Source organism: Arctopsyche grandis, chromosome 5, assembly GCF_051622035.1.
Source record: "Arctopsyche grandis isolate Sample6627 chromosome 5, ASM5162203v2, whole genome shotgun sequence".
NCBI classification, from domain to species: Eukaryota; Metazoa; Arthropoda; class Insecta; order Trichoptera; family Hydropsychidae; genus Arctopsyche; species Arctopsyche grandis.
Window position 1 is genome coordinate 13991921 of NC_135359.1, and position 26347 is coordinate 14018267.

General features: G+C 32.5%; 6 protein-coding genes across 11 annotated transcripts; 3 read left to right on the forward strand and 3 right to left on the reverse strand.

Annotated features, from left to right (window-relative positions):
* The first annotated feature begins 1223 nt into the window (after positions 1-1223).
* LOC143912111 (vacuolar ATPase assembly integral membrane protein VMA21 homolog) lies at positions 1224-3118 on the forward strand. The gene is made up of 2 exons (XM_077431299.1): positions 1224-1358; positions 2873-3118. The coding sequence occupies exons 1-2, from the start codon at positions 1338-1340 to the stop codon at positions 3116-3118; spliced, it is 267 nt and encodes an 88-aa protein (XP_077287425.1). The 5' UTR covers positions 1224-1337.
* On the forward strand, positions 2971-6102 carry LOC143912107 (piRNA biogenesis protein EXD1). Its single transcript, XM_077431292.1, has 3 exons — positions 2971-3796; positions 4057-4170; positions 4253-6102. The coding sequence occupies exons 1-3, from the start codon at positions 3185-3187 to the stop codon at positions 4505-4507; spliced, it is 981 nt and encodes a 326-aa protein (XP_077287418.1). The 5' UTR covers positions 2971-3184; the 3' UTR covers positions 4508-6102.
* An 88-nt stretch (positions 6103-6190) lies between these two features.
* Vps36 (vacuolar protein sorting 36) lies at positions 6191-16571 on the reverse strand. Of its 3 annotated transcripts, none has more exons than XM_077431286.1 (8): positions 16340-16571; positions 9285-9449; positions 9017-9212; positions 8605-8939; positions 8328-8492; positions 8154-8254; positions 7967-8081; positions 6191-7897 (listed from the first exon to the last, which is right to left on the reverse strand). In XM_077431286.1, exons 2-8 carry the CDS (start codon positions 9378-9380, stop codon positions 7730-7732), a joined length of 1176 nt encoding a protein of 391 aa, XP_077287412.1. In that variant the 5' UTR covers positions 9381-9449; positions 16340-16571; the 3' UTR covers positions 6191-7729. The 3 variants fall into 3 exon arrangements, with proteins under 3 accessions (XP_077287412.1, XP_077287413.1, XP_077287414.1); XM_077431287.1 differs by lacking the exon at positions 16340-16571 and adding an exon at positions 10580-10640; XM_077431288.1 differs by lacking the exon at positions 16340-16571 and adding an exon at positions 9692-9804 and having other exon boundaries at positions 9285-9445.
* Positions 11740-14281, reverse strand: LOC143912106 (uncharacterized). Of its 2 annotated transcripts, XM_077431291.1 has the most exons (4): positions 14037-14220; positions 13775-13946; positions 13527-13693; positions 11798-12244 (listed from the first exon to the last, which is right to left on the reverse strand). In XM_077431291.1, exons 1-4 carry the CDS (start codon positions 14214-14216, stop codon positions 11822-11824), a joined length of 942 nt encoding a protein of 313 aa, XP_077287417.1. In that variant the 5' UTR covers positions 14217-14220; the 3' UTR covers positions 11798-11821. The 2 variants fall into 2 exon arrangements, with proteins under 2 accessions (XP_077287415.1, XP_077287417.1); XM_077431289.1 differs by having other exon boundaries at positions 11740-12244; positions 13527-13946; positions 14037-14281.
* On the reverse strand, positions 14116-15479 carry LOC143912110 (uncharacterized). Its single transcript, XM_077431298.1, has 2 exons — positions 14589-15479; positions 14116-14281 (listed from the first exon to the last, which is right to left on the reverse strand). Exons 1-2 carry the CDS (start codon positions 14934-14936, stop codon positions 14279-14281), a joined length of 351 nt encoding a protein of 116 aa, XP_077287424.1. The 5' UTR covers positions 14937-15479; the 3' UTR covers positions 14116-14278.
* Positions 15981-25207, forward strand: HisRS (histidine--tRNA ligase). 3 transcript variants are annotated; one of them, XM_077431279.1, is made up of 10 exons: positions 16610-16827; positions 18350-18640; positions 18719-18900; positions 20138-20350; positions 22456-22677; positions 22811-23017; positions 23101-23395; positions 23470-23570; positions 23655-23837; positions 23930-25102. In XM_077431279.1, the coding sequence occupies exons 2-10, from the start codon at positions 18613-18615 to the stop codon at positions 24167-24169; spliced, it is 1671 nt and encodes a 556-aa protein (XP_077287405.1). In that variant the 5' UTR covers positions 16610-16827; positions 18350-18612; the 3' UTR covers positions 24170-25102. The 3 variants fall into 3 exon arrangements, with proteins under 3 accessions (XP_077287406.1, XP_077287403.1, XP_077287405.1); XM_077431280.1 differs by lacking the exons at positions 18350-18640; positions 18719-18900 and adding an exon at positions 15981-16058 and having other exon boundaries at positions 16307-16827; positions 23930-25207; XM_077431277.1 differs by lacking the exon at positions 18719-18900 and having other exon boundaries at positions 16387-16827.
* The last annotated feature ends 1140 nt before the right edge of the window (positions 25208-26347 follow it).

The following is a 26347-nucleotide window of genomic DNA, read 5'->3' on the forward strand; positions in this document are numbered from 1 at the left end:
GCAATATGGGAACTGGATATGGAAAATATCGGGTGTAGATATCGGTAGTGTGGACGTAGCCAATGATATTAAGTTGTTAAAAAACAGAAGCTCTGTAACTTTCTTGGATTTCTAGCAAAAAATATTTGAACGGCCTGTTTGTCTGAAAAATCCCCCCCTCTTTGCTAAACTTCTGTTAACGTACTGATTTTATTTTACTAATATAAAATTTTTTGTTAGACATTGGTTAGTTTAGACAAAAATTATTAATTTATCAAAATATAAAGTATATAAATTCTCGATAAACCAGCCTTAAATCAATTTGATATATCCAAGTTTTAGTTTTATTTATAATACAAATAAAATAATATAATACATTTAATTCTGTGTAAAGAAAAAAAAAAGATAAGCATCTTTTGCAATATTTTTTCTAATTATATTTTACAACTAGTACTTAGTGAGCTATTTGAAATGTCTTGGTTTTTTAATTTGAAAAAATACTCATTTTAATAAACAATGTTGTTTCTTAAAATAATGATAAAAAAGCAACTATTGTACATAGTGTCCTTTTCTTTATTATTTGTAGTAATTTAACGATAACTCAAGTGCCAAATATTCCGTATTCGCGATTTTCATGGCAAAAATTGTTTTTTGGGCGATCGCAATTTGCGTAATAATCCAATTACCGTAATTTACATACTTCTAAATTCTTATTTATCTACGTTTCATTTAAAGGCTATGCCACACTACCGATATCTACACTCGATATTTACGAATTTTTCCATAACCAGTTCCTAAATAGCAACCACAGGTTGCAATATGGGAACTGGATACGGAAAATTCGAAAATATCGGGTGTAGATATCGGTAGTGTAGACGTAGCCAAAGGGTTCGATGATTATTCCGCAAAAAGCGATTTAGCACACGTCACTAAAATCTCAATAACGGACCATCTGGCCCCCAAAAGCTCCATCAATCGAAAGGTAACCACGCGAAATATGTACTAACGAGAACTTGAGTGCCAGATATTCCGTATTCGCTATTTTTGTGGCAACGATTTTACGTGCGCACGATCGTAATTTGCGCAATAATCCGTTTACCCATTTAATGATATTTTAGCGTTTATTTTAAGCGACGGAACGGAAGTATATGATCGAGGTTAAATTGTACAAAAAGCATCGATAGGATCGTATAATAATTGAAGAGGGAGATAAGATAGAGGGAGTAGCCAAGTCGACAAGGCGTGAGCGGCAGTTGGCCGAGTGTTCTATCGTCACGTGCAGTTCCGGCTGTCAAGTGTTAAGTCTATCCGACTGTCGTTGTGTACTCGTTTTGTATTGATCGACCATCCGCCACAATATGCTGCAAGGGCGAGCCAACGTAATAACCAAACACATTCATTCATTCTCCACCCCCGCTTAGTTATATTCTGCCGATGATTCATTGTACTTTTCGTTACTTCTGTCGGCAATCACAAAAGTAAGCCAATGCATTGCTGTTCTACACACCGTCTTAACACTGTCGCTTTCACCAAACCTTGTGTCACTTAGTATTCAGCACATGAATAGTGTTAATTACATTTAAACCTGAGTTGACTTTCGAACACCGGAAGCTGAATTTAATTTCAATTCATTCTCCATCATGAAATCTTGATCCGTTCATATGTATAAGTAATCGTGGCTAAACTTTAGAATCACCCTGCACTAAAGCATCTATAGAAAATTCATCTTGGCGTTGTGGAATCACGAATTTTTTAAAGTACCTTTTTCATTTGTTTATATTATATTCTATTTTATAACCTTTTTCCAATATTTTAATACTATAGCTTAATTATGCAATGTGCTATTTTGTCATGTTATAGCTTTTATTCTTTTGTTTTTCATTTGTTTATCTTTGTAAAAATCTTTAATTGGACTCGGATGTTATATATATTATATATTTACTCTTTGTTTTTATGCACGTCTACATCTTGTCTGTTGATTTTTCAATAAATAAAATAAAATAAAAAAGTCGGTTTCGTTCTGTCATGTGGATTTGATCCTCTTTTTACACACTGATACTCCAAATATTGCCGATCGCTTCGGAATTCGTATGCGAAGTCGCATTTCTTCGTTGCATGCTGGACAAGTTGGAATATCATCGACTAATCCGTTTTGACTAATCAGCCACGGTATCATTTCTTCGCGATTATCTAACATTCTTAAAGTTGAGAACGTAATGAACATCAGATGTATTCAGCCGGTGCAGGGTGTATCTAAAGTGGGCCCGTAATCTTGTATATATCGTACATGTATACCAAAAAATCATGCTGTAGATTCTTGCATCTTTACAAATTGCGATCAGTTGATTAGTACACTTTTGTATACCTTTTTAAACTTATTAAAACAGGTCTAAAATTTTGCCTTGTAATGTATCATATTTCAAATATCTAATTCTAATCTTGAAAAACGCAATATCAATGCTGTAATTTTAATCTTTTTTTAATTATTTTATACCCTAATATCATATTATCTTTGGAGTTGTTAGTATTATATAATATATTCACTTTTTTCTTTGAGTATTGAACTTTGATACGAGTGAGACATCTAGATTTAAAAAAAATTTTTTTATCAAATTTATATGAAATACTAGCTTTTAAAAAATTATCATATTAAAGTGCAACCATGGTGTCAATATAATATTATATAAGTATATGCATGTGTATTCGAAGAAATTGTATTGTGCCAATTCTAGAACGAATAGAACAAACGAAATCGATATCATGAATTGGCAAAATCTTTAACATTGTCGCTAACATATTGATGCACTGTTGTAGTTGTGCACAAGAAGACTTGAAAAAATTGTATTTTATTTGAATTAAAAAAGGTTATCAATATATTTGTTTTTTTTTTTAGGAACTTCCTGATTTCAAAGTATTCAGCACAGTATTTTTCTACTGTGTAACGATCATCGCACTTCCAGTTTTAACATTCTTTGGAAGTAAAGCAATATTATTCGATGGCATTCTTAAGTTGGATATGATATCAAGCAATGTGTACTCTGCAATTTCAGCCATTGTAGCGCTTCACATAGCTCTTGCGATGTTCATTATAAGGGCATATTCCGAAACTGACAAAGAAAAACCAAGCAAACGAGATTAAAATAATAATTTCTTTTGTTATATAATATTTATAAGTAGATCTAAATACACATAAAGTTAAATAAAAATGGAGAATACCTTTCTCAATGGTGATTTTCTTGAAATCGAAATCGTCGATGGAGCAATATTCACTGGTTGGCTAGATAGTCAAAAGAAAGATAAGAGTTCAATCTGCCTTCTGAACGTCAAGGAAATGCCCAAAGGTATAGATGTTGAAGGTCGTGTGACTTTCTACTCATCCGAAGTGAAGAGTGTTCAAAGAATAAAAGAACCCGAAGAAAATAATGCAGCAGCCAAAATTCAGTCACACGTTTCTATACTCACCAATGTTGATATTGAAAATCTTGAATTGATATCTAAAAAGTTCATTTTTATAAACAAAATTGACGAAATTTATCACAGAGCAATAGATGATCTCAATCATTGTGCCTATGTGGCAGTGGGAACTGAGGGTTCTGAAATGGGCAGGAAATGTACGTTGCCTCTTTTGACTCTATCTACCCCTACCCAGATATACATATTCGACGTTAAAGTTTTACACCGCAGCTGTTTCGATGCTGGTCTTGAGAAAATATTGGAAAGCAATGAAATTAAGAAGATTATTCACAACTCTAGGAAATTGTCAGATTGCTTGTATCATAAACATCAAGTTAAATTGACAAATGTCTTTGACACTCAAGTAAGTTTTGAATTATCTTATCTCATTTTGTTCTGTATCTCGTTGTTGAATCTATGAAAAATTGATTTTTACCTCAATTTTATTTCAAAATTAATGTAACTTAATCAAAACTGACATGTTTGATTCTTTCTAGGTATATATAATTTATAATTTTTCTGTAAAAATAATTATATATAAATTTCTTAGACTGAATTTTAATTTAAGGGATGGCCAATCGAATTATATATATTAAATAATTTTTTTTTTTTTTATATTTTCAGGTTGCTGACGTTATTGTGCATAAAAACAAATTTGATTGTTTACCTGAAAAATTAAGAACATTGCAAGAATGTATGACCTTTTATCTGGGCCTCAAGGAAAATATTACTGAAAAGGTATTGATTTAATTGATTTTTGTGTATGTACATAAGTATATTTTTTTGATATTTTACATATTTTTTGTGAATATTTTTTCAGGTCCATATTACAGAATGGTCTCAGCGCCCGTTAAAAATTGAAATCAAGGAAACAGCCTCCACAAACATTGTATATCTACACCGACTTTCAGAAGTGCTCCAAGAGGAAATGTTGTCTCCTTTTAAAAGAGGTGTTGCGTACTTTGTCGATCGTCTTCGTCAAAGCAGCGACTATGAAGCTTGGACATTAAGCAGTCAAGAGAAACATTTAACCGAAGAGTTTCAAGAAGCCATCAGCTGCAAAATTAAAAAATGAGCATTTTGATTAATTTTTAACACATCACCAATTAATTTGATTTATATCAGTCAATATACATACATATGCATGTATATTTTTCTCAATCCACCCAATTGCACAATATGTACTTTGCTTCATTATATCATAGATACATTAAACTGTGCATTGTTATATGAAATAACTAGTGACAAAAGCTCCAATATTTGATCGATGTCTTTTCTTTGAAGGATAATTGGAACTGTCACGTCTTGTAGTGATCGTCAGATATCCGACACTGCATATTTTTTATCTTCACATGAGAAATCTTGTTGCCTCGTTGTTGTATTTTTTTAATCAAGCCGAAATTAAAAATTGATATATTTTCACATAGGAAAATAAAACTAGTTTTATATGTGTAAATTTCTTTAATTTTTGAACAAACTTTGCATATCAGCGTTGCTGCTTATCTTTGTGTAAGAAATGTGATTTATTTTTTTAATAATAGAATTTTATACGAATAATTAATTTAATCTTTGATTAAAGTAATTGAATAAAACTGCACACGTATTTCATTGATCATTTATGAATATATGAGAGTTAATCATTATCCACAATGAATAGAGCTATAAACTTAATTTAAATTTGTGATATCATTTTTCGATACAACATCCTTGCATTTTAATATACAAACATATGTACTTATTTTAGTGTTGCCCAATAAAAAGGAACATTTTCAGTTATTTTAAATGTGAGATCAAGAGTATGCTGAAAATCTTCGATAAATTTCAGCACTTTTAGTTTACAAAAGTGCATTGTTCAATAATCCACTGATCACTGCTCTACTTTATGGATAATGACAATAGAACTGATCATGGCAGCGAGAATAGAGCTGAACTCGAAACTTCAAACCTGAACAGCAGTGTTGATATCTCGCCTACCGAAATGCAAATATAATTCCATTGAGGTTAATTAACTCACTTTTTTAAAGATTAATATACTTGACTATGTTCATGAAATTCTAAATTATGTATGTATTTATTTTGTTGATATTTAATGTAATGTTAAGTTGATACTTCTGATCAAACTATACGTATTTTATTATATTTTCTGGACGAAATATTTTAAATCTCTAATTATTATAAATTTGCTGTACAAGGCCTATATACGTTTTTCTGAAATTAAGCCTGTTATCATTTTATTTATATATTCATAATAAATATTTAAAATATGCCACTAGTCATTGATTTTTTGTGTGATGTATGAAAATTATGCTGTAACATAGCAGTAAAAAATAACATCAGCTTTTTTTATTAGGGTTTTGTAAATTTCTTATACTACACTCTTAAGTGACAAAGTTTAACTTAATTATTATTATAATAATATATGTATGTATGTCATAAGAATTGATCAGTATTGCTCTGTGCTTATCTTACAAGATTTCTGAGTTGTTTGTAAATGCTTGAAATGTAATGCAGAATGTATTGAGGTTTATTCATATATCCACTGGAACGTGTATTTTTATGGGAGTTTGTGGTTTTTTGTTATAGGTGACAGCACAGACACGTTTTGCTCAATGTATAAATAGACCTTCATTGTATGAGTTTAATAAAGTGCATTTGAAATATGCTTGAATTAAATTATTATGTTTTGAATTTTCTTACAACGTCAATTCTGAAAATTTATCTGACATTGTGGATGAATAGTAAATGAGAATACATATTTCGATTTTACTTTTGTATTATACATTTTTATATATTTGCCATAGTAACATTACAGAATAGCTCCAAGTCGTCGCTAAAGGATAAACATAATAAATAAAAACTTAAAAAACAAATACGATTTAAGAACACATTTACGATCTGAAATTAAACATGCAAATTTAAGTATATGTTATAGTTCAAGTGTACATTTCGTTCGTTCATGAACATACTAGTTTATCATACACAAACCAATCTGGCCAGTTTCAGGATTCTAGGATATTTTATCGCAGGGACAACTCGCCAACAGATTTCATGCAACTTTTTTTTAATTATACATACGGCTTTAAAATATATATAATTTATTGTTTTGTTGATAGCAGAAAATTAAAAAGTTTACAACTCATCTTATTAAAAAAGACTAACTACATACATATGTATGATTCAAAAAATCATTACATAAAATATTTGAATAGCGGATTCAATATACATAAATATGTACATACATTTCAAAAAGTACAGTAAACATAAGGATTAATATTGTGTCAGCGAGTTGTCCTGAGAAATCTGTCAGCGAGTTGTACCTGCGATAGAAAGCCACTGCGATGAAATGTCTGCACATGCAGTTTTAGTGTACACAAAATATCAAATTAACGACGTTTGTTCATGCACAAACTATTAGGCATTAGTTTAAATATTCTCAATCGTTTTTCCCATCCTCTATATATGTACATATGTTTACTCTGGGTTGCAATATTTTTAATATTAGTGAAAAAAATTATAGCAACGTGGTAATATGGTTTCCATAGGATTTCCCATTTCAAATACTTGGTGTTTTAACATCTCAAAAGTTTTGACATTTTAAATTTTCATGCAATGCCTGGTGAGTCTATTTGAAGATAATTTTTGACTGTTAGTACTAAAATCAAAATCAATAATTCGTTGTATGAACAAACTATTATGTTCATGAACGAACCGGAGTGAACATTTGAATTTTTACATATATGTACGTATACATATGTATGGTGTATACACTTACTATTTGTGTAATGTAAATTTGCAGATGTCCTTCGTACGTTTTATTCAAATTGAATTTCTTGATATGTTTGTTTTTGGTTCAACGAATAAATATGTACATTTGTGAAATATTTATCTTATAAACAATCGTCACAAAATGTTTTATTGCCCGACAGTGAAAGTTTGTATATTGAAATTCATCAGGTGTTTCCATGATGGCGCAAATGGTTGGGGGTGTAACACAGAAATAATTAGCAAACATTGCTTCAGATTCGAAATGTAAATAAAATTTTAATAATTAATAAATGCTTTAATGGTGAAAAATTAGGCGTATCACAGAAAAACTTTATTCTACATATTATGTATTTACATTCTCAAGCAAAATATATAATTGCATTTGAAAAGCGATCATGTCAACCGATGTTGAATACAAAACTATGATTGGTATTTAGAAGTTGAATTCACACGGTTTTCAACTGTATCTCATATTTCACATTATTGTATACAATATTTAAAATAGGCACTTTAAAGAATGCGACAACAAGCATTATTCATTATCTATAAATAAATTTTTATAAAATTTTAGTCCTTCATCTGAATCATCACGGCAAGCCAAACCAGCCGTTTCTGTTGTTAAAAGTCTTTCTTTTGCTAGAAGTACAGATACGCCAATTTTTTGTGAAAGTTCTTCTGCCGATAAGGGACCTTCTTTGAGCTGCAATTAATATTTAATTAAAATTTACTGAAAATTGCGTATTTAAAATTTTAGTCATTTGGTGTTCACCATCTCTGACGTATCTTTAATGATGACATTGTCGTCATGTGTATTTAGCTGTATAACACAAGCACCACTCGGGAATTTTCTTAAAGACATTGGTGCACCTATAGTTTCAAGAAGTCTGAAAAAAATATATATAATTAAATAATTAATATAATCAAAATGTAATTTCAGCAAGTAAATGAAACACAACCTGCAAGCATTTAATAAATCTTCAGGGGAGATGAGTTCTAAGCCTCTGGCACGATTTATCCGACACCATACATCGGCCAAGGCCATCATGCCGCCACTACTCTAAAATTTCAAAAAAGAAAACCGATAAAAACATTCAACAGTAAATTCGAAACATTAGTTGGTAAATAAATACCACTAGTGATTCAACCAGCATATCAGATATCTGTTGAGATAAATTTTTATAATAATCCGAATCTGTTCTGAAGGTATCTCTAGTTACAGGATCATCAATTCCAAGGCTCATTAAATATGATTTAAATCTAATTGTGTCATCTTCTGTTATATCACCTTGTTTTTCCTGGAAAACAATACATTGATTCTTTATAATTGAGTATATGTATGTACATAAAAAATGAATGATCAGTGTTTATGATTTTATAGGTGATGTAAAATGTTGGCTATATATTTACCCTAATTTTGGTAGATATTGTTTTCGATATAGAGACCATATCTTTCGCCATAGTCATCAGTTTGCTTAAATCTTGAAATGCTATAGAGATACTTTCATCGGTTGCTTTTTGTTTTTCTTGTAGACTACGTTCAATACCGACTATACCAAAACGCGTTTTGATATTAAGTTGCTTTGCCACATCATCATCAATTGGTTGTTCAACCATTTCAACTTCCCAAGATTTTTGTTGAATAGCTTCATTCAATGCGCGAATAAACGAGGCATCTAATCCTTCCTTGAACGAAAGTTTAATATAATGAAATGCACTGTGCATGACCGGACCAGGATTTTTATCTGAAAATGTGATAATTAGTAATTGAAAGCAAAACATCTCATACGTCATATTGCAATGATATCGAGGGATAACTGACTGGGTGACGGTGCATTTAAATGAAGTAAAACTTTTTTGCTTTTCCCTAAGCCGAAAGGGCCACTGCTTTCTTCTTCGATGCAAAACACGTAATGTAGATTCAAAGAGAGACATGTTTGACCGCGGGGTATGTCACCGGGATGCCCCCATAAAATTCTATGAGATGTCAAAACCAACTCGCCATTGGCGAATTGAGTCTACAATGGAGAATATAATATTACAAACACGTTAGATAAGTTTTATTTTCATATTACAGATGAATAACGTACTTTGTCATCTCCATCATAAAGCGTGACTCTGTTTTCACGTTTCACGTAATTTTCGTCAGCGACCAAACGGGCTTGCACATACTCGAATCGATTCATTGCGTTCGAGCTCGAATCGCAACTGACAGCTGACAATCATACATTTATTTGGCCACAAACGCACACTTGCTTCATTAATTTGAGAATATTAAAAATAATACATTTGATTTTACACTCTAATTTGTGAATATGTTAGATAAATATGGTATTAATATTCTTAAGAATATTTTGGATGCCTATTAAATTAATTATTCTTTTTGTTTGTTTTTATAAAAAAAACAACTATTCGTTAATTTTATTAACAATTGCACAATCTAGTACATTTTTATATTCTTATTTTCTTTAGTAATTTTCAAACTTGACATTTGTACCTACTTTCACAGTGGGAGTGTGTGCAAGCAGAATGTCAATCAAGTAGATTAATTGCGTATGTGCGAGCAGGATGCAGATTGTACGCCACTCCACGTTAGCACAAAAAGACACTATTTTTATTAAGGCAACGAAATGTGATCATAGGACTTAAGTCTATGGTTGCCGAAATGTGATCATAGGACTTAAGGCAGGTATTTTTTAAGAGGAAATGTTCTCTTTATTTAGCACAATTCTTTTGTTCTCTATCTTTTTTATATTATACCCATAATGTCCTCTTTTTCAATGTTGACAATAATTTCACGCAGTCCGTATTATATTTTCTCTCGCAAGATATAATGTGAGTGGAAAGGCGAGGCAACCTGACAATACTGAGTATATACTCGTACATATTTACTTTTATTAGAATGTTTTCCATGATCAGCGGACAGTGGACTAAAGAAAGAAATAAATTGAAAATTTCCACTGATCGAGGTATTTTAAGCGTAGTATATAATTACAAAAATATTTCATGTTTAGAATTTTATAAAGAAAGTAAGAAACTTTTGCACCAAATTAGCAGTGTAGTTGTGCAGATAAATATAGCAACTGAGATGATGAAATTGAGAGTGAGAATGAAGATGATTAAATTTAACAATTTTAAGCCCACTTTTCATGTTCCTAACTATATACATATTTATGTTCCGGTTATTATGAAAGTGGAATAAGGCATCTAATATTGGCCCTTGGGCCTATCGGCTTTGCCGCCTCCCCCAAGTATATTAAATAAATAAATAAAATAAATAATATTTCATTTGAGATAATTGGAAATTTACGTCAATTTGTTTTAAAAAGTATTTTGATACTACATAAAAATATATTTATACATTAGCCTTAAGGTCTGTTCATACCTATTCAGCACGACCCGTATCCTGCAGGCGTCCTGCAAGTGCGGATAGTATTCTTTGGTACATTATATGGACGTATTCATACTCCATTCGCACATGCGCATTTACGCATTCATGCGCGTCCATATAGAATGTACTAAAGAATACTGTCCGTACTTGCAGGATTCGGGTCGTGCTGGATAGGTATGAACAGACCTTTATAAATATAATCTTTCCTGTACTAGTGGAATTTTACGATTACCTTGTAAAATAATGGTATTTTTCGTACCTTAAATGACTTATTTCACTTTAATAATAACCGGCACAATTATAAAAAAAAATTAAATTAAATGTTCTCTTTATTTGTTTATGACACTTGGCAACCCTACTTAAGTCCCAACATTGCATATGTAGCAAATAAATCATCTTCCTTACAGAGCAAAGCTCGGTCTTCCCGTTATTAGTGCTATGGGAAGCGACGGAGTGAAACGACCAGGTGTTTTGATGCACGATTAATTTATTTGAAAGGTGGAGAGGAAGCGACATGGGACCACCAATATGCTAGAGCCTGTACCAACACGTAGGATGGAAACCAAAGTCCTAACGTGTCGCAGTGTTCCCAGAGTACTCAATTTCAATAATAGAACCAAAATCCAAAATCGAATTTTAAGTTTTCGTCTTGAATTTCAACTTTCAATATGCGCATGCCTTACGGCATTTGCGTGACGCATCCAATCAACTGTCCACATTTGTGCGATACCCTCGAGTGACATGGATCTGTCAGACTGTGCTTTGATTGTGGGTATTTCGGCAGCTTATATTGTTATTGTGAATTCAAAAAAGAGAAAACAGCGATCGATTGAGATGAATGAATATTTTAAAAATCGTAATTCGCATATTATAAGAGACTTAAAAGACAATATATTGTTTAAAAGCTTTACAAGGATGTCAAAAACTAATTTTTATTTACTATTAAAAATTACGGAGCCAGAAATTGTTAAAAAAGATACCAGGTTCAGAAAAGCGATACCTGCGAAAATTCGACTAGCTATCACTCTGAGATACTTGTTTTCGGGGGATTCATTTTCATCTCTGGCATTCTTATTCAAAGTATCAAAACAAAGTATTTCAAAAATAGTACCAGAGGTATTGAAGGTTGTGATAAAAAGACTAAAACAATACATCAAGGTAAGAGATTTATTTATTTAATTATATTTTAGCTTGCAATTTAATTTCGTGTGCATGAAATTGTAGGAATTCACTTAGTTAGGTGTCGGTGTTCTTTGAATCTTCCAGAATTAGTGAAATTTCATGTTCTGAAGTATTTGATGTTGAGACGCTAGCAGGGGATACATACGTATTGTCTAGTTCTTTTAATTCCATTTGAAAAATATAATTATTAATGTAGTTTTGAATGATAATGCGGTTTCTATGACTGAATTTTTTCAATTTGGTGGCAACCATCGATCCAAAAATATCGCTTTCATCTCTGTTGACAAGCATTTCACTTGCAATTCTCATAAAATTGTATGCGTCCTCTTCTCTGCTATTTTCATTTGAAGACGGTTTGATGTTCCTTTTGGTAAAAAATGGTTGAATAAATTTTGGTGAATTTGTGGTAGGAGGACTTGTGCATTTTTCATACTGTGCTGACAAGTTATCTGAAATACCTGGATCATTTTGGTTATTCTGAAAAAAAAAAAAACGTGAATAGATCGACATTCAAGTATTGTTTTTCTTATATGTACTATATTTCTTATATCTTTGCTTAGCATTTCTAAAAAATAATTATTTTTAATTAATATTTATCTTTTTGCAGCTACCGAGATCCACACAGCAATGGAAAGCAATCGCGAATGATTTCAACAAACGCTGGAATTTTCCTCATTGCATCGGTGCAATAGATGGTAAACACGTGAAGATCCAGCGTTCAGAAAGCGCTGTAGGAGAATTTAATAATTTTAAAGGAGCCGAAAGCATCATGTTATTTGCAATAGTGGATGCAAATTACTGTTTCACATATGTAAATGTTGGTTGTCAAGATCGGATTTCAGACGGTGGTGTATTCAAAAATACAAATTTCTACAAATTACTTAACGAAAATAAGTTAGAATTACCAAATGACGAACCATTGGAAGGGCGACATATGCCCCTGCCTTATATGTTGGTTGCCGATAACGCCTTTCCTTTATCAACTTATATTATGAAACCATATGCAACAGATTTAAATAAAGGATCCACAAAGAGAGTTTTTAATTATAGACTCTCAAGAGCAAGACGCATAGTGGAAAATGTTTTCGGCTTGATGGCATCAGTTTTCAGAGTTTTTCGGAAACCAATAGAAGTTAAAATTGAGAATACAGTGATCGATATAGTACTATGTTGTGTTTCACTTCACAACTTTCTTTGCTTGCAACCAGATTCTGCTAGGTTTTATAGCTCAACAGGATGTTTCGACAGTGAAGATGTAAGTACCGGAGAAATGATTCCCGGAACTTGGAGGGAGATAACTTCTAGTGATACTGGCTTAGCACCACTGCAAAAAATTCCACACAGAGATTCTAGTAGTAGTAGTGTTACTCAAATACGGAATGAGTTTGTGGATTACTTTATGACAGACGTAGGTTCCTTACCTCATCAACACATGTATTTGTAAAGAACAGTATTAAAAATAAATATTACTGTGTTTCAAATCCCGGCTATTTTTTTTACATTACATACATCCAAAAACACTTACTTGTAAAGGTATATTTAATTTTTCATATAATAAATCATTTGAGATTCAACTTTTGACTATTAATATGTACATATAAATCATTTGTGCAATTACTAATTTTTATTGGGGAATATATAATTGAACTTTAGTAACATAATTGAACTTTAAATATAAATTCGATTAGCAGGTGATTAATAAATAAAGTAGGTTTAAAAATACACAAAGTAAAAAAGGTGGTTATGGACACAAACATACTTTTACAACATTGTCGATGGCAAAAATTCTGTCAGATTTAACATTAAATGTTGAATCTTCATCACTGATCTTGTGTGGTCGATTCAAGTGTTTGCCTCGTTGATCGCGAATGTTGTCTCCATCTTTGATTTTTTGTAATAATATTTCCAAACGACGTTTTGTTATATCTAGCATGTTGCAAAGTGATTTTTGACACACTTGAACTCGTTCATTTAATTGAACTGTGTACTTCACAGAGCAATGTCTACGAGAAGTTTCCTCTGGTACAGTTCTTCTTCTTGGTTTCTTAATCTCTATGCAGCCTTTCAAAAATTGCGACTGTTCGTCGTAATTCAGTTTATAAAAGTTTTCAAAAAATGTTTTCTTTTCTTCAATAGAAATTTTTCTGCATTCTGGGTAGCGACAGTTACATGAAAGCTCCTAAAGATACAATTAATTTTACTAAAGTAAAATATATATTCAACATAATCACATATGTATGTACGCTAGTTGCCACGTTATTCGACTAACCTCTTCTGGTCTTCTTTTACTCATTACTTCTTTGCCTTTTCTGCTTATATAGGATTGTCCGCTATTTCTCAATTTTTTTCGTTTATTATCTGACCATTCTGCAACCCTTGCTTGTCGCTTTTTACCGAAATTAAGTTTATTTTTTATACTAGCAGAAAGAACGATGGGCGCCTTTGACATGTCGACACTTGAAACCACGTTATTCTACTGAGCACGCGCAAAAATCCAACGGCAACGTTCGCTTACTAGTAGAAACGAAAAAGATACAGAATGTTTTTATAGAAGGGACGAATGACGTAACTACATAGCACTTCATTCCACAAAAAACTAAATTTTGAAAAATAAAATGCTAGTTACCACTTTATTCGCGGCAGTATTAATTAAAAATAAGTTTAATAACATATTTGTTGAGTGTACATTATTTTTATGAAAAGTAATATGATCTAAACTAAAGCTCCATTAATTATTACCCATAATTTTAAAATTCTTTAATACTACATAAGTTGTGAGTTAAAAATATGTTATTAAAATAATTACAATTTAAATACTTACTTCATTTTCTATGTTATACTTCGCATCACGTGTTGTAGTTATATCGGAAAGGAATGACATATTGTTGTAAGCAAACCATGTTGATTGAAATGTTTCGTCGGTGCCAGCACCACTTCTCTTGTTCATTGTCTTTGTTCTCTCTTTACAATAATATGACCGGAGACACTTAATTTTTTTCTTCACATCTTCAGTGGTCATATTATATTTTGTTCCCAAAACTTTTAAAGCGTCATTTCTTCTTTTTTTATTTACGTAATTTTTATGCTTGTAGTCCCACAGCAGCGGCAATTTTCTATAATCTTCAATGAAATTTATTATTTCCTCCGATTTGAGTGTGTGATGTGACATGACGCACGTAAAGTTGCAAGGGCGGCACGGGAGTGCGTGCGCGTCCGTGCAATCTGTCAAAACGCGTCCGTTCAACTCTAACGTCGGGTTGATACGATGCGAGTAGCTTGACTAGTAACTAGACGTTACTCGCAGCGTGGCAACAGGTAATCCAAACGTTTTTGACCGATTTGGACGTACAAGTTACTCGAATCGTGTTAACTCGGTATAAACATAATGTGCGACAAGCGCATGCGCCTCAAGACGCATGAAAAGTGAACAAGTAGAGACATAGCTAGGGCTGCCAAATTTATTGATATCCAAACCGGGGCATTTTAATTGTACCCCCCCCCCCCCTTAACTTGTGCCATCCGAAATCGTATTTAATCATTAGCTTGTATGAATCTTTTTTACATTTTACAAAAGATTTTTATTTTTATATTTTACATTTTACAAAAAACATACATATAAAATAAAACAAGAATTAAAGAAAGTACATGGGCACAGATATTACAAGAATGATAAAAAAGCCTTGTAAAAAGCGTAAACTTAATAAAATATTGCCAAAGAAGATTGAGAAAAACCTTGATTTTTTTAATCTCGCTATTTTAAACATGGTTCGGTGATTACTAGTCAAATGTGAACCGGTCACAGGACAAACGGTCGCTCTAGATCGGTCACACGTGATCACCCGTCACACTAAAACTGGTCAGGAGAAAACTGGTCACGAGAAAACTGGTCACACCCAAAAATTAAAAATTGGTCGAATTTTTAGGTGTGACCAGTTTTTCGGGTGTGACCAGTTTTCTAGTGACCAGTTTTCTCGTGACCAGTTTTAGTGTGACGGGTGATCACGTGTGACCGATCTAGAGCGACCGGTTGTCCTGTGACTGGTTCACATATGACTAATAGTCCGTTTACCTTTAAACATAGATGTGGATCCACGAGAGATTGAGATTCATCTATTTTTTCGTAGTTTCGTAACTGCGGGAGGATCGGTATTTTTGAACAATGAGAGGTCAATAAGCAGTTATCTAAAACCGGGACATTTAGCTGTCCCGAAAGGCTTTTTCGAGACGACGGGATCAGAGGCGTGAAACCGGAACAATCGCGGAAAACCGAGACGTCTGGCAGCCCTAGACGGTAATTGGATTATTACGCACATTGCGATCGCCCAGAAGACAATTTTTGCCATGAAAATCGCGAATACGGAATATTTGGCACTCGAGTTCTCATTAGTATGATGGACTTTTCGTTCCGTTATAGAGATTTTAGTGACTTTTGGGCGAGTGCTTTGTGGGAAATAATCACCGAACCGCCCTAGACATAGCTAATAGCGATTTCTCGGACGATGAGTTTGAGAATTTATAGCCATTACGTATTTTTCCTAGCATAGAGCGGCAGGAGAAAATTGATATGTTTACATTACGCGGCGTTGAAAGGCCAGGTGATTTGAAAGCAGGCGCGCCCCCAGTCTGGTGAGAGTATACCGGTTCCGGTGCATGTCCGCATTCGTGAAATAGTGAGCGTGACCTTCGTATCGGCAGCCACAGCGAGCTGTAGCCGAACTCGAACTCGTACTTTGTAGATCGAGATCCGAAAGAGTGACGTAGAGCGTGGGGGTGTGCCACCGCCACTGCCACTGCCACTGCCACTGCCTAGTGACCAGTCGCGATTTACTAGCTCACTTGTGCCTGGCGAAAGAGTAGGAGAGAGCTTGCATCAGCCGTCAGCCTTCGGCCGTCAGTTGAATACACAGCAGTTGTATTCGTGTCGTCGGAGAGGGTGTGTCTCTGATCATATACAGTTGAAATTCGAAGAGTAGACGATGTCTGACGCGCTGTTGCAGCAGCTGCAGCAGCAGGCCGATCGCGTCCGCAAGTTGAAGAGCATCCACGCGGACGCTGCTCAGGTGAGATGCATACTTTTCTACGTGCACTTTTCTACAACTATGCATCTGACGTTTGTTGCCGTCTCTCTCTTTTGCGTCGCGTCGCGTATACTCCCTCTCTTTCTCTCTCGTTCGTCCACGCTGTCACCGTGACACGTGCGCGCGCACGACGCTCGCCGCTCGCCGCTTTCCTCTCTCTTTTTTTTACTTATTACTCTGCAGATCGGAAATTGCACAATATCGTGTAGAAAGTCGATTCTGTGCCTCTCGAAAGTCGATTCTTTCAATTTCGCAATGCTTGCGTGCTCGTCTCGCAGATGATGCAATTCGACGCCCCTGTGTAGTGGGATATGACCTAACCTCAAAACCCGTGACTCACTCGTTAGGTGTGTGGGAATGTTCGCGACGAAAGTTTTAGTTTTGTTGCCCTTCGTATGATATTCGAATTTTGTATGACGTAGCTGGTTTCTACGTCTAGTTTTAGCAACTGGGACAAGGTCAAAAGAAAGGAGTCAAAAAAAAAGTCGTCGTTGAAGTTCAATATCACGCGATCGATTTAATTGTCGTCTGATCTGGTTACGCCTCTCTTATTTGACGTTTATTTTGTAATAGTTGTACTGTTTTATTTTTTTATGTTTGAATAGTATATATTTTATTTAGGTATTAGGTAATTTATCATGTAACTGGTAATATGCATTATATACTTATTTCAAATCTTAAATGTCTACTACGGGTTTCTCATAGGCTAATTAATTACTGAACTTTTAAACAATTATGTTCTTGCATCTGACATTTGTACGGTATATATAAACTACATATAGTCCACATACTAAATGATTAAAGGCCAACTTCTATGATCCTATCTAATAATAAAAAAAATAATAAACTTCCAATTATAATTACGTACTGAATCAGTGATTTATTGGCAACCTTCACAGAAACAAAGTGTTTAACTATTTTAAAAATAAATTTTTTTTCATTGTCTATTTGATACATTTAACATGAATGAATAATTAAAAATAAATGTAGTATACATTCTTTAATATTAAATAAATAAAATATTAGCCGTTAAAGGATTAGCATTGAAATTCATGGAAATCAAGCAAAAAGTAGAATAAACTGGTTTGCTCGAGATAGAGAAATGAACTATGCATAAATAATGCAAATACATCTAATACTTTAAGAAGCATATGTACGTACATCAAATGCCTTGTAATGTATTTTTAAATGTTACATTATATTATGCCTTGCATTGTTAAAATCAAATTAATTTTTTATTAAAAAATGTATCAAATATTAAGAATACATTTCACTGCAGTGTATATTGACTAATGGTGTACGTACCAAAATAGATGAAGGCCAATTGGTTCAGTTAAACTTTCTAATAATCATTCATTGCAAAAACTAATGACTACCTTTCGCAAATACTTTTTTGCACGTTTACATCACCTATAATCGGTGAATAAAGACAAAAGTGTATTACAATTACATTTTTTACTGAATTGAATTGTACAAAATGACCAAACTTTTAAATTATTTATAGGGGAATTTTTCTAGTATCGTGACCGAAATCACCACACAAGAATACGAAAAGCTGAATGAATATCTTACGAACGAAAGTTATTTATTTGGTTTTGCTCCGTCAAAGCTCGACGCCGACGCTTATCATGTATTGAAGAAGTTCGAAAGCGATTTTGCGAATAAGTACGAACACGTTTTTAGGTGGTATTGTCATATCGACAGTTTCACATGTACCGATAGATGCAAATTCGTGAAAATGCATGATAAGCTACCGAGCGCCGTCGAATGCCTCTTTCCATCGTTAGATGGACAGGTGAGACGTTTTAAGATAGCGCATGCAGTCTTTGCTTGGTTCTAATTGTGTAAATTTTTTCATCTTTTTCGGTTCAAGTAATCAGTCGGAAAGCACACACTTGGCGATTGGAATTCTTTGCGCTTTTGTTGTATAATCGGCGTATCACTATGTTTTCTGTAATGCATCGTATTTTGACTCGTACACGGTTGCTGAATAGGGGAAGTAGTGTTCCCGGTTTGTGTAAATGTAAATTAACATCTTCTGCTGAACACACGCAGGTTATTTACCGATTTGACTATTTATATTTATTAGATATTAGTTGTTAGAATTAGTTGTTAGCATGCAAATTTTCCCTGTCTCTGTTCCTCGCTTTGCCTCCGTAATAGCACTTTTGGTTTTTGGTTTTGTATTTTGTAATCGTGACAGCAATAAAATCTCAGCACTGTTTTATACTATTCAGACAAGAAAAAAATGCAGTTTTATTGGCCTGTTCATTTGTAAATAAATTGCACATTTTTTATCACTACTTTTTTCTTGTCTTATACTTGTGGTGAGACCGGGGGAAATAATTTGCAATACTAGAAAGGCAGTTTTTTTTATTGATCTTAAAATTTCTTCTATTCGTATTTTAAAATATATAATTAATAATTATAGAAAGATTTGTACGTTTTTTCAGCTTTTAGTTAACGTTGTAAATATTGAAGTGTCTGTTATATGCCTATATATATATATGTTACAGTCTAAGTGCACATCTCGTTTGTTCATGAACCAATAGCTTTTTTCATACAAGAACCAGTCTGGTCATTTATAGTGTACACAAAAGAATAAATTGACAAACGAACTATGTACATAGTTAGTTCATGCACAAAGTATTAAGCACAAGTCTAAGTATTCTCAATCGTTTGTCTCATTCTCTATGTAAATATGGATACATATATGCTTACCCAGGCTTGCAATATTTTTAATATTAGCGGAAACAGGAATTATAGCAACGTTGTAATATGGCTTCCATATGATTTCCCTTTTAAAAACTTGGCGTTTTGACATCTTAAAGGTTTCGACAACTAAAAGTTTCATGCGACACTTGATGAGTCTATTTTAAGATAGCTTTTGACTGTAGCACTTAAACTAGAACCAATAGTTCGTATATGAACAAACTAGTATGTTCATGAACGAACCAGAGTGAACACTTGGACTGTAACAGACGTACAATGTAATTGTTATTTCATTGTGTATGTAAATTCACATTTGCACCGCTTTTTATTCTAATTTTTCTATTGTTTTGTCATTAATGATTGTACCTTGTGATGTAAATATATGTTTGTTGGCTATAAGAGCAAAATATACATAGATAAGTGTTTTATTTTTATAAAACAATTTGTGATATGTTCTCATTATTTTTATGTTCAAAATAAATTGTATAGTTTGTTTTCATGGTCAGCATGTAGTGAATACAATAACTTATATCTTATTTATTGTTATATGTTTATTGAACTTATTTATATTGTGTTTTAGATTTCTCGTGAAGTTGCGAAATTATTGGAAATCAAGGCATCGATCGGAAGCGATGATTTGGGGCACCAGAAATACACTCTCAAAACTCCGAAAGGCACGAGGGACTATTCCCCCGAACAGATGGCCTTGCGAATGGGTGCTTTGGATAAAATAATTGCAGTGTTCAAAAAGCACGGCGCCGAAACCATCGACACACCCGTGTTCGAATTAAAGGTACTTATTACGATTTTTTACTGCGTGTATTGCGTTAACATATGGTGGTTTGCTGACACACATTTTCAGTGTGTTTTTATTTTGCACAAACAAATTCATTGACAATATTTAAGTTCTCTGGCTCTCCAAGGCTTTATCAGCAACTGTGCAAATACATTGTGGTCTTCAAACACACCGGGAATCGATTTTGACTTACATTATTTCCTTTGTTGACCTATCATTGATGTTTGCGTATGGCACAGTAATACAATTTTGTTCATTATCGGCAACTATCTGACCTCAAACACCCCACTCGTTTTGTTAACCTTCACAATTTTGCGATAATTTTATTATTACGCTGATTTATCACTCTCTGTCATTTTGCAGTTACTTTGTTTGTTTCGGTTTATCTCAAATAATAACGTATTATAATCGTGCAGTTTACTATCTAATTTAAGTGTACTTACCGAGTGAATGGCAATTAAACTTTTATTATACACATACTTCCTACATCAGTCGTGATTTTTCATACCACTTATGTATATTTGTAAAAGTATCTACATACGTAATATATATGGACTAGCACTAGTCCAATCAGCAGCATGGACTAGTGGTTAGCATATCTTGCTATGGTCAGCGTGGTTTCGAGTTCGAATCACACTGGTTGCTGCTAGCCAGACCTTGGTTTATGATCAGGATGGTCATTTCTTATCAGGGTTTGCCAATTTTTCTGATTTTTATTGAAACGATTCCTGCAAAATTGGCTTTCCTTCCCCATTTCTCTCGAGAAATCTTGAGTTATTATGTTATATTTCAAGGTTCGCTGGGTTTCTCTCCATAGATGTCTCTATGGATGATTATTGTATGAAAAATTCGTATTGTTGATCGTATTGTATACGATGGTTGCAATGCACTTTGTTATGTTTGACCATAGGTGTCATGTATAATATAATTTGGTGAATTTCTTGATCTGTACATACATATAGTACACTCGTCGCATTGGAGCGATCTATAATGATGAGTGTACATAGATTGATTGATCGAATAATATAAAAATAAATAAAAAATATGAATCGAAAGTATGTTTACTAGTTCTGATTCGATTACGATTTATATCGGATACTATACGTTATAAGGTTTATCCAGCAGTGTATGTTCCGTGATGTAGACATAACAGTAGTAGCTGACAAAATTCATTTTTACAACAGTATATAACGTATCAAGCAAAACAGATTTTCTTTGGCCACTGTGGAAATATTCACGCACGATGTGACGTCAGAGTAGCGATTGCACGCGTACTAACGATTGTGTGCATGCGCATATGTTTATTTTTGGATATGATACGATGCAAGCAATATTGCGCTGTATATGTTAGCTGATTTTGCCTTGCACTTGGCTAAAACTTGTTTGGACGTGCGCTGCTGTATAGTATGAATAGAAGTAGACTTTTCCGTGCACTTTTGTGCCGGGCTATTGCCTTAAAGTGCTGGATAGTATAAATATATCTTCATAGTAATAAATTGAAATGTAATTTGTATATTATATGACTTAAATGTGTAGAAAGTTTGTATTTATTATAGTTAAGGAATCATTTTTTTTTTTGTAAAGCATATTTAAAAATCATTGAATATTTCTATCACGATTTTCAGGATGACTTTAATTCAATGCTGAACTGAATTCCTTTATCCACCTGTTACTTATCCTGAATCATAGTTATGTGTATCATAATGATCCCGTTCACATACCGTTTTTTAACCTTGGTCCTTGGGTATGAAATAATTGCCTATTAAATTTATTTAGGATATCGAATAAGTATTAATGTACGAAAATTGAAGAATGAATTGATTATTTACTTACCTTTTTACTTGTGATAAATAGACTTCGGCTACTCGTCAGGGCAATTGTAAATTAACATAGACCGTTCCATCAGTGTTCAAAACAAGACGGCAAAAAAGCTTGTAAAAACATGTTTTTTCTAAGAAATGAACAATAATGCCCCGATACCTAGCCTAAGCCTAGTGATAAAGATGTATGCCGAGCTCCTTTCAGTTGTTATAATTTTTTAAATTGTGTGCTGTTCACTTTCGTTCTTTGTTAATTGATTTTGTGTTTTATTTATTTTTCAGGAAGTATTAACAGGAAAATATGGGGAGGATTCAAAATTAATTTATGATCTTAAAGATCAAGGTGGCGAAATATTATCATTACGCTATGATTTGACTGTCCCATTAGCAAGATATTTGGCAATGAATAAAGTAAGCTCAATCAAAAGGTACCACATAGCGAAAGTATACAGACGTGACAATCCTTCAATAACCAGAGGACGTTATCGAGAATTTTATCAATGTGTTAGTATCAAATAATTTAAAAATAAGTGCAAGTCTATTGCACTTATTTTTAAAAATAAGTGCAAGTCTATTGCACATTATGTGTTTGTTCAATTGTATTATTGTGGTGATCAATTTAATATGCACTTTTTAGGACTTTGATATTGCTGGAACGTTTGATCCTATGATACCAGATGCAGAATGCGTTCGTGTTGTTGTAGAAATATTAGAATCTTTGGATATCGGACAGTTTGTAGTCAAATTAAATCATAGGAGACTGCTGGATGGTATTTTTGAAGCTTGTGGAGTGTCTTCGGGATGTTTTAGGACAGCGTGTTCATCAATCGATAAATTAGACAAGGTATTTTACATTTACATACACATATACTATGTATGTATAGTAAGCAATATTTTGTATATTAATAGATTTTTTTTTGTCGTTAGTCACCGTGGGAGGAAGTACGCAAAGAAATGATAGAAGAAAAAGGCCTTTCAGTGGAAGCAACTGATCATATCGGAGAGTATGTTAGGCTCAATGGGCATTCAGAGCTTATTGAAAAATTATTGACTGATGAAAAGCTAAGCAAATCTAAAGCAGCCCAAGAAGGCCTTGATGCTATTAAATTGCTTCTTCAGTATTGTGATATATTTGGACTAACAGACAAGATTTCATTTGATCTTAGTCTTGCACGAGGACTCGATTATTACACTGGTGTCATATTTGAAGCAGTATTAAAATGTAAGAATTCTAATTTTAAATTAAATAATTTATTAGTTCAATTGGAAAGTTTTTAACTAATGATAATTTTATAGGTGACGGAGTAGTAAAGAATGAAGAATCATCTGTTGGTTCAATAGCAGGTGGAGGACGCTATGATAATTTAGTTGGAATGTTCGATTCAAAAAATAAACAGGTAGCAATTTTTATATTTCATTCTATTTTTTTTTATGTGGTAAAAAGTATTGTTTACGTAAGATTATTTTAAATGTTTTTTCAGGTCCCTTGTGTTGGTGTTAGTATAGGAGTAGAAAGAATATTTTCTGTCATTGAAGCCAAATTAGCTTCAAAGGATATGAAGGTTCGAACTACTGAAGTTGAAGTATTTGTCGCTTCAGCCCAAAAGAATTTCCTCGAACATAGAATGAGAATATGCAAAGATTTATGGGATGCTGATATAAAGGTATTTAAACTTAATTTAAAGTTTACTGTATTCACATGTACACAATATACATATGTATGTAGTTGGGTACTTAAAAGTATGTTTTTTTCCAGGCTGAACAATCTTATAAGAAAAATCCCAAAATGTTAACTCAATTGCAACACTGCGAAGATAATGGAATTCCTTTGGCTGTCGTTCTCGGAGAATCAGAAATGCAAAAAGGATTGGTAAAACTGCGAGATATTGCAACCCGTCAAGAAATAGAAGTACCTTTAGATCAAATGGTTCAAGCTGTGAAAAATAAGTTAAAAGAATTAAATGACCATGCTTCATTGCCTAATGGTCAAGCATAGTTTTTTTAAAAAAAAATTACTGTCGGAAATTAAACAATTTGTACGAAAATATGTAAATATGTGATTGGTACATGATTTTGTTTACGTAATTCAAGAAAATGTCATTTTTTGGGTACACAATTTATGAGAATTAATGTTTGCTTCTTAATAATTAATATCATTTTTCTAAAGTCAAGTATTATTTGAAGTTACTTTTTTCAATTTCATATGGAAGACTGAATCATGCATTAACTTGAAACCGCAAATTTTCTTTTCTTTATGAGTAATAAAGATATATTTATACAGTTAACAATATTTCGCTGTTGATTCCTAATAATCTAAAATAATTTATAAGTTGTCAATGCTATTTATATTTATTTTTCATCAATTGATTTTGCATTCTATCTTCAGGTCCTCGTGTAAATAATAAAATTTTTGGGTCATTTTTGATTTTAGCATTAATAAATGCTAATAATGAAAATATTAATATTAATTTACTGGACACATCAATCACCTTTGGTCACCTTTCTCATTTTGGCTTCTTTTGTATTGAGGAATTGCAATGTACATACTGAATTGGAACAAATATATTTCATTATTTATTTTTTGTAAGTTTTAGTTATAGACAATAGGAATATAGAAATAAAACATTTTTTTAATATATCATTTTCATGAGTAATCTCAGTTGTGTTTAAAATGGTTGTGTTTCTGTATTTAAATTCTTCATTTTCATCTCAATATTTCAATGTCAGCTAGGGCTGTATTTTTTTTTAGATTTATTATCCATGCTTATATTAATTTTAAACATTTTCATTTTATTTTAAAATTTAAGTATTTTTAATAAATTACTTTATCTTATACATGCTTGTTTTTATTTTTGACAACAAAAAGTTTGATACTACATACATTTTTAGATGTTTAAATTGGGTTTTTGTGTGGAGAAGAAGTGAAATCAATAAAAAATGAATATAACAAAAATTATATGTTAAGTGTTATTTATTTATTTAAAGTTTTGATCATTGTGGCATCACAGCAATTCCTAATGCGTCACAACAGTTGAAAACATAACAAAAAAAAATAATTATACAGAAAAAATACATATGCATACATTATATATAAAAAAAATAATAAAAGCAAAAATTCAAACAATAATTATTACTAAAAAATCACATGCCTATTTGACGATAAAAGTAGTAAAACCGAAACTGAAATTCAAATGGATATGATATGACATGAATCTTGCTAATTTATTTTATATGTTATACATATTTTGAAAATATTCAAACCCAAATATCAATACATGTAAAAATAGTAGTCCGTAACTCACCATTCTAGTGCCAGGGTTACATTGAGCCTCGGACTATGTGTTTTGTATATCATAACGGCTTTACACCAGTAATAGATGCGCAATCTCTTCCCTTGAAAAATTTGATCAAATATGCCTAATATATGTACATATGTATGTATGTTTACGATTTTTATGCATTTTAATTCAAAAATCATTTGAGATATTTTTTCGAAAATCAAGAAGTAAGAAGCTCTCTTTTTTGTGACCTAAATTATTATTCATTTTTTGAATAAACAAATTGAAAACATCAATTTTAACTTAACGTTTCCTGATAGTACCTGTTTAATAGGATTTGTAAAATTCACCTTTATAAGTTAAAACTTAAATGTGTGTATCAAAAGAGTTCAGATGACTAGACTTTACCTGGTGTCTTTAAAAAATAAAATAAAAATTAGTGTATCGATGGAATTTTCACCTAGTTAGTCATCGATCTTGAGTTCAATGAAGTCGTTTTTTGTATTACAAACTCAGACTGTTAGTTGAAAATTTGAACACAAAAGGGAAATAAAGAACAAATTTGGATAAAGCGGTCGCCAGTTCGACTGCCAGTCACTACCAGTGGCGGCTCGTGATAATTTTTAGTGGCGGGGCTGCACTGAAAAGATGTCTAAAAAATGTCACCATAATTATTCTATCATGTCATAGCAGGACAAAATAAGCACAATTTTTGGCGTACGACCACTTGCTTACATGTGGAATTAAGTATTATTGAAAAAAAAACTAGCAAAATTCACCACCCATTAAAGGGGTGCGTCCAAACGCGATGAAGATTTCGAAAAATACGCTGGTACTCCAGTAAGATTGCTAAAAAAAATTCGTGCTTGCTGGTTTCGCGACGCGGATTAAAAAAA

Excerpts from the sequence above, each read along its gene's own strand:
- LOC143912111 (XM_077431299.1), top strand. The coding sequence starts at position 1,338 with ATGCTGCAAGGGCGAGCCAAC. Across the intron at positions 1,359-2,872 it reads TGCTGCAAGGGCGAGCCAAC|GAACTTCCTGATTTCAAAGT; the intron begins GTAATAACCAAA and ends TTTTTTTTTTAG.
- LOC143912107 (XM_077431292.1), top strand. The coding sequence starts at position 3,185 with ATGGAGAATACCTTTCTCAATGGTGATTTTCTTGAAATCGAAATCGTC. Across the intron at positions 3,797-4,056 it reads CAAATGTCTTTGACACTCAA|GTTGCTGACGTTATTGTGCA; the intron begins GTAAGTTTTGAA and ends TTATATTTTCAG. Across the intron at positions 4,171-4,252 it reads AGGAAAATATTACTGAAAAG|GTCCATATTACAGAATGGTC; the intron begins GTATTGATTTAA and ends ATATTTTTTCAG.
- Vps36 (XM_077431286.1), bottom strand. The coding sequence starts at position 9,380 with ATGAATCGATTCGAGTATGTGCAAGCCCGTTTGGTCGCTGACGAAAAT. Across the intron at positions 9,213-9,284 it reads TTTATGATGGAGATGACAAA|ACTCAATTCGCCAATGGCGA; the intron begins GTACGTTATTCA and ends TCTCCATTGTAG. Across the intron at positions 7,898-7,966 it reads TTAAAGATACGTCAGAGATG|CTCAAAGAAGGTCCCTTATC; the intron begins GTGAACACCAAA and ends TATTAATTGCAG.
- LOC143912106 (XM_077431289.1), bottom strand. The coding sequence starts at position 14,216 with ATGTCAAAGGCGCCCATCGTTCTTTCTGCTAGTATAAAAAATAAACTT. Across the intron at positions 13,947-14,036 it reads GTAAAAGAAGACCAGAAGAG|GAGCTTTCATGTAACTGTCG; the intron begins GTTAGTCGAATA and ends TTGTATCTTTAG. Across the intron at positions 12,245-13,526 it reads CCATCGACAATGTTGTAAAA|AATAACCAAAATGATCCAGG; the intron begins GTATGTTTGTGT and ends TTTTTTTTTCAG.
- LOC143912110 (XM_077431298.1), bottom strand. The coding sequence starts at position 14,936 with ATGTCACATCACACACTCAAATCGGAGGAAATAATAAATTTCATTGAA.
- HisRS (XM_077431277.1), top strand. The coding sequence starts at position 16,744 with ATGTCTGACGCGCTGTTGCAGCAGCTGCAGCAGCAGGCCGATCGCGTC. Across the intron at positions 22,678-22,810 it reads ATCGAGAATTTTATCAATGT|GACTTTGATATTGCTGGAAC; the intron begins GTTAGTATCAAA and ends TGCACTTTTTAG. Across the intron at positions 23,396-23,469 it reads ATTTGAAGCAGTATTAAAAT|GTGACGGAGTAGTAAAGAAT; the intron begins GTAAGAATTCTA and ends ATAATTTTATAG.